This window comes from Brachyistius frenatus, unplaced genomic scaffold (genome assembly GCF_029030835.1).
Source record: "Brachyistius frenatus isolate BFR_SWC_R1_liver_20210118 unplaced genomic scaffold, ASM2903083v1 Contig_83, whole genome shotgun sequence".
In the NCBI taxonomy this organism is placed as follows: Eukaryota; Metazoa; Chordata; class Actinopteri; family Embiotocidae; genus Brachyistius; species Brachyistius frenatus.
Genome location: NW_027210682.1, coordinates 1,053,019 through 1,065,697, shown reverse-complemented (window position 1 = coordinate 1,065,697; position 12,679 = coordinate 1,053,019). Strand labels below are relative to the sequence as shown.

Here is a 12,679-nt window from a genome sequence, read left to right as displayed (position 1 = left end):
GTGTGTACATTCTTGACTTTATTTACCAGAAAACAGTTCATAGTCAGTAGAAGTCAGTAGAAAATGTTTAATAATTTCCAAGGAAGTGTTTTAACTAGTTACATTCTTTGAATCAGGGTTACTAAAAAGCATTTCTAGACAAACTGTTTGAGTTTAAGTTTCATACAATAAAAATTGTTTTTGGAAAGATCACAGAATGATGAATCCACAAGTTTCACAAATATATGTATGAAAAAAAAAATCATAGTACATGAAATCTCTAAGGACAAGAACACCTGGGAGGCATCTAAAACACACAAAACAAACTGAGAAGTGTTCACAATGACATTGCAAACAGCCCGAAGACATTTTTTCTATATCATTTTGGATCAAAATTGGGGATGCACCGATCCATCTTTCCTGGTTCCAATTATTAAAGGACTGCTGTGTGGAGTTTAGGGGAATCTGTTCCAGAAATGGAATATAATAGTTTTCAATAGTGTAAAATCACCTGAAACTAGTGAATCTTTGGATTTTTATTACCTAAGAATGGTTCTAAAGAGGGACTTTTAGCATTTTTTTTTGCATCCATCGCAGATCCTCCTAGATGCTTGGAAGTGGAGGGTGTGGCGAAGGGTAATCACCTCTGAACAATCTGCAACCTCACCACTAGACGCCACTAAATCCTACACACGGCTCCTGTAGATGTCACCTCAGAGCCTCTGCCAAAAACCACCAACTCCCCTTTTTTGTCTCTAGATTTGAAAGTCACTGTCATTGGGATCACTTTATGTTGTGTCACATGACACCTGTGTTTACTGTGCCACTGAAAAACTAAGCCGTTAACTCTCCATAGATAAATAAATGTGGTTGACAGAGGACACTGTACTTAATGTGATCAGTCAGGAAAATAACAAAGGTCAGTGTCAGCTCTGATACCAATTTGATGTGTTGGATCAGTGCATCCACAGAAAAAAAGCACCTCACCTGTTAACACCTACTGAGATGAATAAATATATCAACAAACACTTGAGTGAAGGCATTATATTGTCACAAATATGGACAACTGGCAGAGTTCAGTGCTCATCGGTGCAGTGACAGGCTTCACTGCTCACCAGCTATTGTATTCAAGTACCAACCACCTGCCTTGACTGGTTAATATTATGACATGACAGTGAATGATCTATAAAAAATAACTGCTGGCTGAACAAATCACAAAACAAAATACAAATCTAACTGTAGGACACACTCTTTGGAGGCAAGAGAAAAACTTGCAGCCCTCAAGTTCACTGACTGAAAATATTTGAAAATTGTAATGCCCGGGTCTTATCACAGCATTGGTTGTTGTAGTTAATGCTGAGAGACAGCATGGAAACACATTCTGGTAATCATGACAGTCAGGACGGTGAAATGAGATTTGTGGACAATGCATTTGTTACATGAGAACAGTTGATAAAAATATATTTGCTAGTAAAAGCAGCTGCAAGTTACTCATGAAGAAAACTAGGAAAAAGCCTCTTTGTAAACACTTCACTTCTCTCTAGTAGCATCATTTACATAAGTACTACAAAAACTGAAAAATAAAATTCAGTCACATTTTGAAATTTTCATCAAACAACTACAATCACAGCTTGTCCTGTACTCATTTATAAAGGCACTTTTCAGATCAGATGTTGAGATGATAAAATGTTGGCAGTGATCTGTGCTGCATTAGAGGTTACACCTGCACGACTGAGAGGAGAAATAGCTGAATGATTATCTGTCTACAGTCCTGCTGATTCCATGATAAACACTGAATAATGCCATTTGACAGATGAGCCACTTTTCACAAAAAACATGAAGCAATATCCTAACATGTACGTGTAAACTGTCTTCAGCTTACCCAGAGGTCAGAGGTCATATTCTGCTGCACACTGCTGGAGGTACCATTCATACAATTTACCCTGTGGATCAAAATTAACAGTGTGAGATTCACAATCCCCATGTTACAAATCTGACAAATGAAAAGAAAATGAAAATGTTTGGATTTTTTTGGCCACTCGAGGGCAGCGGAACTAAAGACAACACTGACATGTACAAAATCCTTATGAAGTGTTGTGCTTCGTTATTAGCAGTTAACATTAAAATATATGAGCCTTCCAAAAACAATGAACTGAACGACACAATAAAGCTTCACACAGCTGAGTGGACCTGCAGATTGGTGACAATTCTCTGAGTTACTATATATCACACAGTGAATAGTAAAAAAAAAAAAAAAAAAAAAAAATGTGACACCATGGCACAAAAACATGAATCTGACCTTCTTAATTTTGACGATGTCGTGGATATAGCCACTGTACTCTACCATTGTCCTCTTCTCCTTCTTCGTCAGAGTCTTATTCCCTCGGCTGATGATAAAGCACATCACAACACCCAGAATGTCAATCATCACTTCCTGTGTGTGTGTGTGTGTGTGTGTGTGTGTGTGTGTGTGTGTGTGTGTGTGTGTGTGTGTGTGTGTGTGTGTGTGTGTGTGTGTGTGTGTGTGTGTGTGTGTGTGTGTGTGTGTAAAAGAGAGAGTGTGCATATATTTGACGTACATCTACTTAAAACACATTCTCTTAGACATAAGCATGTGCAGGCCACAAATTATTAACTAACTAACCAATTATTTTCAATATCTATTAATCACAGATGTATTCTTGATTGGTTGTTCACAAAAATGTTGATCAAACTCTGTAAACTCCGAGATGACACCTTTAAATAGATATTTTTGTCGAATCAAAAGTCCAAAACCCCCAAAAATTTAGTTCACACTCAAAAAAGCAAACATTTTAACAACTGAGAAGCTGGAACCAAATCTTTCTTTAAAGAAAAAAAAATACTTTTCAACTAATCAATAATGTGTTTATATGTTTGCACTGCATACTTGCAACACTTACCCTGCAAAATATCTTGCCAGGAAAAGCAAGAGATAGCAAAAAGCCCCGAAAATGATCACGAACACTACTTGTCCATCTTCTGGTATCCAGTCCCATAAATGCATCACTATTCCCTGTGAGAAACATGTTGAATAGACAATCAGAGAACCAGGGAGACCTCATGTAAGAATAGTCAGAGCAAAGTATTGAATCAAATAATATTTTATTGCAATATGACTTGTTCCATCAATTATTATTTGCACTAAATTTCACCTGTATAAAAGTCAGAACTTACCGCTGAGATGGTGACAGTGCGAACCGGGCCTTCACCCAACAGCTCATCCAGCTGCTCTTTGGAAACGGTGTTCACAATGAAACTGAGGATGAAGAGAACGGGGAGGAAGACGCCCAAAGCCCCACAGAGGAACGAGTGAAGACGGACGCTTTTGTTGTAAGTCACGTCAGCCCTGTGTGCACATATAGGACATCTAGTTTCACACATTCACTGCAGCAGCTGATAGTATCTGATGATTGCCATCTCCTCTATGTGCATGTGACGGGGTTTATTAAGATGCCATTTTGCCTCAGTATAAATTATTTTATAGCTTTAGGAGTACTTAAACACAGTAACATGCTTTGCTGTAGGCTGAGAGGTCAAACCTGTCCTGCTCTAGTTTGCTGCTGATGGTGGAACAAATAAGGTCACAGTCTTTCTCCAGCTGATCCAAAGTCTTCTGAACGGCCTGGTTGATGGTCTTCTCGATGGTTTCACAAACCCCATCAATCTGGTTCACACACCTGCTCGGCTAAACAAGACAAAAAGGTTTGTAAATGCACTAGTTCTGTATCTCATGCATGTCAAAAAGGGGAAGGTCTGGAAACTTTCATGCAGAATCCTGAGGGTATTCTGACTGACAGTCTTGTGCACTTAGCAGGAGGTGGAGCTGCACTTGCTCAGCAAAAATAAATTGGAGGTTTGGAGGGATGCACAAATCTACCATGCGGAGTAGAGCTTTGAGGTTGTAGATCACAAGATGCTGCAGCAATAAGTCTGGACTGGGGCTGCTATTGTCAAAGGCAGGCTGATCAAAGTCCATAGTTTACGATCTCTGCCCGCACGCACACACACACACACACGCACACACACACACACACACACACACACACACACACACACACACACACACACGTTGATTACTCTCTCAGTCATCATATTGCAAACTGAATCACCCTGTTTCAAGCCGTCAAGGGGCATCAGGGAAACTGAAGCAAAGAATTTACATTCAAATCAATGGCTATTCAACTCCAAGGACAATAGAGAGCTTTAAATCCAAATACAACATGAGATGAGAGGAAAACACTGCTGAAAACAACAAGAATCAGCTCTACAACTCCACTACAAGGTGGCGAAGCACTGCATCACTTTAGGCATATAAGTCTCAGATAGTCAATGTTAAAACTAAAAGCATAAAGATTTAAATTTTACATCAACTTCAGGTTCTAAAATAACCCTTACAGGAAAACACAATTGATTTTACCTTCTGTGAGTTGGGGATGTATATTGTCGGCATCTCAAAACCACATTTGTTGAGACCTGGACGGCGACATAATTCTTGGACTATCTGCATCATCACTCTCTGACGAAAGAAAATAAAAGTTTATTTTCACAGAATTAATTGAATTTCTTGCAATCAAATCAATAAATAAATCAATAAAAACCCATATATAGAGTGAGCCAACCTGTCGGTCTGTTTCCTTCCCGGCTTCATCTGCCTTGCTGAGGTAGAACAACAGCTTGTCTCCACATTTTTCACTCAATTTCTCCACGATGTTGAGAGTGCGTTTGCACAGCGCTTGGCCCATCGGGTCAAAGAACACAAATATGAGATCTGCCTGTTCCCCTGCATAACAAAAAAAATAACATCTATTAGAGAAACACAGCAGCTGCGGAGCAAATATTTCAGCCCTGTAGGGATAACTTAAAGCGAGGCAGACATACCAAACCAGATGATGGCACTATTGACATCAAAAGGGTAGATCATGTCGCCGTCCACCAAACCCGGAGTGTCCACAAATGTCACCAAGCTGAATTTCTTCTGCTTGGAGGTGGAGATCTCAGCAGACAGGTAGTCCATTACACCTGAAAAATACAGATGTTGTGTGTGCACAGGGGCTCCCTTCAGAACAGCTCCACAGTAACAAATACGGTAAATAAAAAGTTCCCTGCAGGGAGCAGTCACCTAATGACTGTATTATTGTGTGCTACTAGAAGCCGCAGTGCAGTCAATATTTGGACATTTCAGGGTGACCGGTGACATTAAGATCATGAACATGTTTATACAGCTTTGCATTTTCAGGAACTCTGAATTTGTGATTCAACTGCAAAATTGTTTAGATGAAGACAAATTATAGACCATTCAAGAATACGAATCTGACTAATTGTGGTTCAACTCCAGCCACGCCCTCACGGTTTATACTTCAATTTTAATGTGCGGAACATTTTTCTTTAGCTCTCACTGTCCCCTTTGCGGAGAGGTCTGTTGTCATGGTTACACACAACAGCTCTTCAACTGGCAGCTTTAGTGTGGGGCGTGGGACATAAAGCTAGCCAGTGAAGAACGACTGTGAGGCAACGCACTGTGAGGTTGTGATATTCCACCACAACCATCACACCAGAGCCCGACCCACCCCTCCCCTCCCCTCACACAGAACAAGATCACTATTGAGACATGCCCCTACTACTGACAAAATAAGCCCCATCCCACTTCATCCCCCCTCTACACACACACACACACACACACACACACACACACACACACACACACGCACACACACACGCACGCACGCACACGCACGCACACACACAGGCCTGGGATGACAGTGAGGCTGTTTCATACGAAGCGGCAGGTGCTAACAGGCAGCACAAATCACATCCTTGTGCTGCAGAGAGCAGGGCCACTGCTGCTGTGGCACATTAGCATTCCCTCATGTTTCTCTTACATCAGCATGGCCACAATATCAATAAATCTGCCTCCTATGAAACGTCTTAGAAGTGAACTCCCCAAAGTCGGACATTGTAGAAACATCCCTATTGTGCAAAAGACGACTGTGGTTTAGGAAAATCATTGCATGTATACATATATATGTATGTGTGTGTGCGTGTGCGCAGATATTATCAAGTAGCTCCACGTTATTTCTCTGTAAGGCAACTAGTCTGTACTTCAGTTCATCAAGATGATCCCAATACAAGTGCATGCATCTGCCAGTTAATGAAATGGCTTCAGTAGAGATATATCCATCCATATGATAGAACAAAAAAAAAGTCGTCTCAAGGGTGAAAAGAAAAACGAGAGCGATACTCGCCGATGGGTGCCAAGTTCCTCAAATGACTGTAACTGAGAGGGCTATGCAGGGGAACCTATGCATGAGGAAAAGGGCAAAGGCTGCAATAACACTGCATTGACCAAGACTAAGAAAGAACTTGTTGAACTGAAAGGTCGGGCCTGGCACAGTGAAAATATATCTCAAGAAAAAAGCAAACAACACAGCAAAACACTTTGTTATCTAACAATAATGAATCATTATATCTGTGAAAATGTCAACTCCCATGCAGCATGTTGCCTCAAGTCTTGACAACAAGTTGATAACATTAAGACAAAAAGATAGACTTAAACATTCGCATAAAACAGTATCAAGGAGTGTCCCTAAGCACATCCCAAGGAAAATCAAACTGTATAGTCAGCAGCTTCTCCCACATAAGGATATATGGCGCTTTTTTGATGAGTCATCCTCAGCTGCTGTGACAGGTAAACAGATGACTGAAAGAATATATTTCCAGAGGCGGTGATGAAGTTCAGATAAAAAGCCTGCTTGTATTCCAGCAGCAGATCGGTGGTGCTGCAGGGCTCCGGCCTGCAGTGGAGCTGCTGCTGCTCCAGTCTGGGCTGTTCCGTCTCTAATGGCTGTGACATTTCTCAGCAGCTCCTCCTGACTACACTGCACTGCTGTCGATGGGGCGTGTGACTCATACACCATACCGTGAGCGCTGTGGTCCGCACCCAGTGAACCCTCACTCTCTACACACTCTCCTGTCAACACACACCCCTCCACTCACTGCTCACCCCCACGCAGGCAGCAGGCACACCCAGACTTTCTACATGACCACCACAGTCCAGTGTCTTCAGACCACTGCTGACGCACAGATCTGACACCAGCTGTCTTAAAACAATATGACACGTATTACATCTTCTTTTCTTCCTCTCCATCTCAACTCATATTTTAGAAACAAACGGCACATGTGATGAGAGGACAACAGGAGTCTGATCTGATTTATAACTGGATACATTGAGTTTATGACTGAGTGTTGAGCCATCAAGGTGAAGCACCTAAAGTCAACCTGAAATAACAAAACAGAAGCCTGACCTGTGACAAGCAGAAACGATGGACAGATGGATGGACAGTCAAACAGATGGGAATGGAAATTTACAATTTAGGGTTCTTTATCCAAAAAGACGTCATTTTTAAACTTGAACTGAGTATGTAACACACATATTCCTGGGTCACACAGCAGAGCATTATCTTAAAGCTTGATATCCTTCTGCAGTTCATGATTACATTAATCTCCTGTTCATTATTCCTGAAGCGCTGCTGGTCTAATACTGCATCTCCCTGCTGTTCCAACAGACTTTAACACTTTATTCTTTCCTTTCACCCTTTTCGCACGCTTTTCATCGTGAAACCAATGAAAGGCAAGCGCAGTTAATATAAACACACAATCAGGTGCATTTCTGTAACTGTGTACACAATAAAGGCAAAATTAATAATGTGAACCAGTTTGACATGTGTGACACTCCGACATGTTTCTTTTATCTGATGTGTCACAACTGTATGCATCCACCAGATCTGCACATAATGATTAATTTAGAAGCATGAAAATGTATTTGAATAAAGTATGAGGCCTGGTTTTTCTTTCAGCAACAACAGTGTTTCCCATACATATACTTTACTTGGCCAGCACGCCCAGGTAAATTGACTGCGGCCCAGGTATATTTGGCGACCCACTTTTGCATTTTATTTATTTATTTATTAATCTGTCCGAGAGGACGGTGCGAGATCTGTGTCGGGAGCGAGCGGAGGGGGACACTTGTCTGTCCCTGCTGCAGCAGACAGTCAGACGCAGAGACCCGCCTGCTCTACAGGCAGCGGCGGAGAGAATAAACGTACAAAAGTGACATTTTGAGCTTCCGATGCGAGGACAAGGAGGACAGCCTTACTTTTGAACTCAAGGAGTGGTCGAAAGTGAGGGTAGAGGTGGAGCGTTGCATTCCCCTATGAAAGAGTTAAAAAGACAACGTTAGAAAGAACCTGATGAGACAAATAGTAATCTGCAGCTTTTTTATTCCTGCATCCCCCCCCTTACAACAGAGTCCTCTATTCTCCTGGTACTTTGCATGGAGTCTTACACCAGCTGCTGTGCTGCAGCTCAGTACGCCTGCTGCAGCTCTTCCTCTACTTAGGAGATAATCCTTCCATTCTGCAGTCCCGCACTGCAAATATATTATTCATCTTCATCACCTCCACCACAGTAGGACATGAACAGAGAGGTAGAGGATGAGAGAAGACAGAGAGACAGGTGTCTCCCCGAGCCTGTTTGTATGCTGCAAAGATGCCTCTGTTTGTGTGTGTGTGTGTGTGTGTGTGTGTGTGTGTGTGTGTGTGTGTGTGTGTGTGTGTGTGTGTGTGTGTGTGTGTGTGTGTGTGTGTGTGTACAACAAAGTGCCTCACTGGAGCAGCCTACAGAATGAAAAATCACCACTGACTGAGGCAGTGCCTTCCACGTAGGCCGACACGAACATATCGCTCCATCGACCTTTATGACTGGCTGCAAATTCAGCTCCCCTTACTGGAGTTAAAAATTTTAAAATCCCTCATGCATTAAACTGGGAAGCAATGTCTGATTCCTGAACATAAAATAATGTTTGTTAAAAAACACTGACAACACTGATCTTTGAAAAAAAATATAAAATGAAGTGGAAGAAGTAATCATCATGGTTTTCTTTCGAAGCATTAGTCGGTACTTCTGGCCTTTTCATTTGATCTCGTACCCCTTAAATACAAAGTCCCTCTCCACCATTGCAGGTAACATCGGCTGCCTTCATGCTGTTCTTACCTTCAGAGATTCTCTTTTGCGACCACTTGTGATGAAGGTAAACCCCTGCGTCTCAATGGCCACGCCTGTTTTCTGTATGTGCTCTTCAGCGTACCTGGAATGATGGCAACAGGCGTCAAACGCATCACAAATATGCATTTTGTGTGTGCAAGATCTAAAGCAACTATAGATATTTTCTAATAGGGCAGCTAAAAAAATGTATACAATACTAATACTAATATTGGAGAACTGTAAAATATTCACTTTTTGATGAAAGGAAGAAAAAAAAGGAGAAGTCGCAAATCCTCATATTTTAGAGGCTCAAACAAGGCCATGTTTTTAATTGTTACTACAACAAATAAACAATTGTTAGGCTGCTGTCAATTCAATTTCTGTCAATGGTTTTTCAGCAAGAATTCCTACAAACTAGCCTGGTGCCTGTGCAAAAGGTCGGGTCATATGTTAGAGGACTTGCTGAGTGTGAGATGTGAACATGTGCTCACCGGTGTTTCACTGAAATAACACATTAGGACAATAAATTACACATATTAAAATTTTGCGGACAAATAAAACAGTCTTGGGAACTTTCATCTCCTCAATTCAAACAATTCTCAATATATATGAAATCAAATATGAAATATGAAAGCTTTAAAGAACATTTGATGAGTGTTTAAGAATGCTTATTGTTTAACTCCCTAATAATTGCTGCAAACCAAAAAAGTTACTAATCAAATCAATTTAACAGCAGCTCTTAAAATATAATTATTGTATTTCAACAAGTAACGAGAATGAACCTAATGTAACATTTACATTTCTGTTTATTCTCACTATTAAACACAGACCCCTCAGCACTCACCACCAATCATGCTAAAAACACCTACAGACTCGGGAGTAAGTCAATTCTAAAACACGTGAGCTCGGTTAGCGTGATTGACAGCTGTGCTCATAACACATTCCTGAAGTAGCCCAGGGAAATACAATAACAGATGGTTTTTCAACCTAGTTTGTGCAATATTTGTACAATTTAGAATCATAAACAATTTCAAGAGGAGACCCAAAACAATTAGTCAGTAATCAATTAATAATAGACAATGAATTGATGACAATTTTGTAAGTCAATTACTTTAAATAATTTCCCCCCTGTTTTGTGTTGCTTTTCTTTGTTATAAATGGAATAAACTTTCAACAGCTCATCCAAAAGCAGAAGCTGCCAAATATCTGGAAATTTTAGATGAATTCGATGAAGAACCTGAATTTGCCAACAGGTATTTAATGAGTTGTCTTAGCCAAAAATACAGATTTCTATGATTATCTACAATTCCTAAAAAAAAATTACCAAATCATATCACCATTATGTCACCATTGTAATACCTAGAATTTCACATTTCCTGTGGCAAAACTGCTGAACTGTATTAAACCCACAAAGCACTTTAAAAAGTCATGTGTGAAGACGATATCCTGGTAACACACAATTGGCAAACAGTTTTTCACACATGGAGAAGAGCATGTGACGGTAAGGCCTACGGGCATGGTATTGTTAAATCCCATTAATAACCAGATGTATTACCAGTTAATGAAAGAGCTCTTTCCTGCGGAGTGGTTACCCATTATCATCACAGTGATCTTTTTTCTGGGAGGCAGGAGTCGGACTCCGAGACTGCTGGCAATCTTCACCAGGCCTGAAAACACAAACACATGTACGCACAGACATTAATCAGGGCACACGGCTATTAAAGTGGAATTCTTAGTAACATAATGCTCTAGATTATCTGCAAGATCAAACAAAACACAAACACAGGAACGAAATTGCTGTCATCTTAAAAAAAAAAAAAAAAGGTAAAATGGTCCCATGTGCTTCGTCAACAGATACATTATTTATACACCTCATTGGCCTCACAAAACTACTAATACAAGACAGACTTTGCTTAAAATGTTATCTCTAAAATCAAATGTGTGCAGAGAAAGTGAAGAACAGCTCTCGCCTTCCCTCAGTATCATCACTGAGGAGCCTTTGAGCAAGGCTTGAAAAAACAGTCAAACAGCTTCACTGAAGCAGCTAACATATCAGACTGTTTGTCCCAGGAGTGTTTTGGTTGTGAATTAAAGCTGCAACTAATGATTATTTTAATTATTGATTAATCTGTTGATGATTTTATTGATTGATGAAATGGCTATTTGCTCTTTGAAATGTCAGAAAATGGAGAAAAGTGTCGACCAGTGTTTCCCAAACTGCAGCGTGAACTGTCTTATTTGGTCCCACCAAATAGACAACGACCGAAAGGCTTGGTTTTAATGTCCTCCACCTTACATTCAAAGCTCCTAATGGGCTTTGCCCAGATTATATTGCAAATTCTGTGATTTAACATGTGCCTTCAAGAACATTGTGATTATCACCTGCTGGTTTATTGGAAGTTTCCAGCAGCAACAACAAAAAAATCTGGGATGCAGCTTTTGTCAATTACGCTGCAAAGCTGTGGAAAACACAGATATCAGGGAAACTAACACAGTAAATATTTAAGCCTAAAACATAGGCTATCTTATTACTTTAGCCTTTAACTAGCTGCACCTGAAGCTCTCTTGCACTTGCCCACATTACTGCAACTTTAAAATACATTTTTGCTTTATTCTTTATTCTTTTTATTAATGTTTTTTTGGTTTTTTTTTATGTATTCTTTTATTTGAAAATTACATTTTAACATATTTTTATGTTCCTTTATATCCGTTTTTATGTGACACACTTAGATATTTAGTTTATTATCACCGAGGGCTAAAAGAACCAGGATATATTCATATTTAGGAAGCTGGAATCGGATCATTTTTGCATTTGGTTATAATTTTTTTTTTTTTTAAATCAATCAAAAAAGATTAAACGTTTACCAAAATAGTCGTTAATTCATTTTCAGTCAATCAACAAATTGATTAATCAATTAATTGCTGCAGCTTTAATGTGAGTGTGTGTAAATGTGAACGTGAAAAGGTGAACTATAAAAAAAAAAAAAAAAAAACCGCAGCATTGCTCTTATTGATCCAGTAGCAACAGTTTACATGGCACAGGCTTGTTTCTGCCTCTCCTGTAAGATCAGTTAACTATGACACTGTAGGACAGAAAGATCCACAAAATAACAGGATCACTGATGAGGACACCACACTTCTCCAAACCTTTTGACCCTTATCTGCTTCTGTAAAGTAACTCTCTGTACTGAGCAGCTCATTATGAAGCATTCTGCAGCAGGCTGTGTGTAAGGAGACTTGTCTCATGTCAAGTCCAAACAGCCCGGGGCGCTGCCCCGCGGGGCTGCAGAGGAGCCTCTCCTCGGTGTCATGTTTTTTGACAGTGACAGGCAGCTGTTGCAGACGGAAACAAGCAACGCTTTACGTTCACTTCACACCCTAAACTTCAGCCTGGGACCACTGAGTTACATAACATCACAACTATGCCCGCTTGTTTCTTCTTTATGGTCCTGACTTTACGGTAACGTTAAGGCGGGTTAGTGATTATTTACCGTTTTCACTGTCGACATAAAGACTGTGGCATTCCTTCAAGATCCTCTCACTCGGGGTGGTGATCGCAGTCTCCAGAGGGTTTGCCACAGACCGGGGCTTTCTGCCCGACATTGTGAACGTTGAGCCTCCACCAACCGCCTCCCGGACT

General features: G+C 40.4%; 1 protein-coding gene across 2 annotated transcripts; it reads right to left on the bottom strand.

Moving 5' to 3' along the window:
• Window positions 1-53: 53 nt before the first annotated feature.
• LOC138627322 (uncharacterized) lies at window positions 54-12,679 on the bottom strand. Of its 2 annotated transcripts, XM_069709578.1 has the most exons (13): window positions 12,531-12,679; window positions 10,595-10,706; window positions 9,049-9,142; window positions 8,153-8,207; window positions 4,879-5,019; window positions 4,620-4,780; window positions 4,418-4,516; window positions 3,540-3,685; window positions 3,175-3,346; window positions 2,901-3,013; window positions 2,279-2,366; window positions 1,862-1,922; window positions 54-1,710 (listed from the first exon to the last, which is right to left on the bottom strand). In XM_069709578.1, exons 1-12 carry the CDS (start codon window positions 12,640-12,642, stop codon window positions 1,869-1,871), a joined length of 1,347 nt encoding a protein of 448 aa, XP_069565679.1. In that variant the 5' UTR covers window positions 12,643-12,679; the 3' UTR covers window positions 54-1,710; window positions 1,862-1,868. The 2 variants fall into 2 exon arrangements, with proteins under 2 accessions (XP_069565679.1, XP_069565678.1); XM_069709577.1 differs by having other exon boundaries at window positions 54-1,922.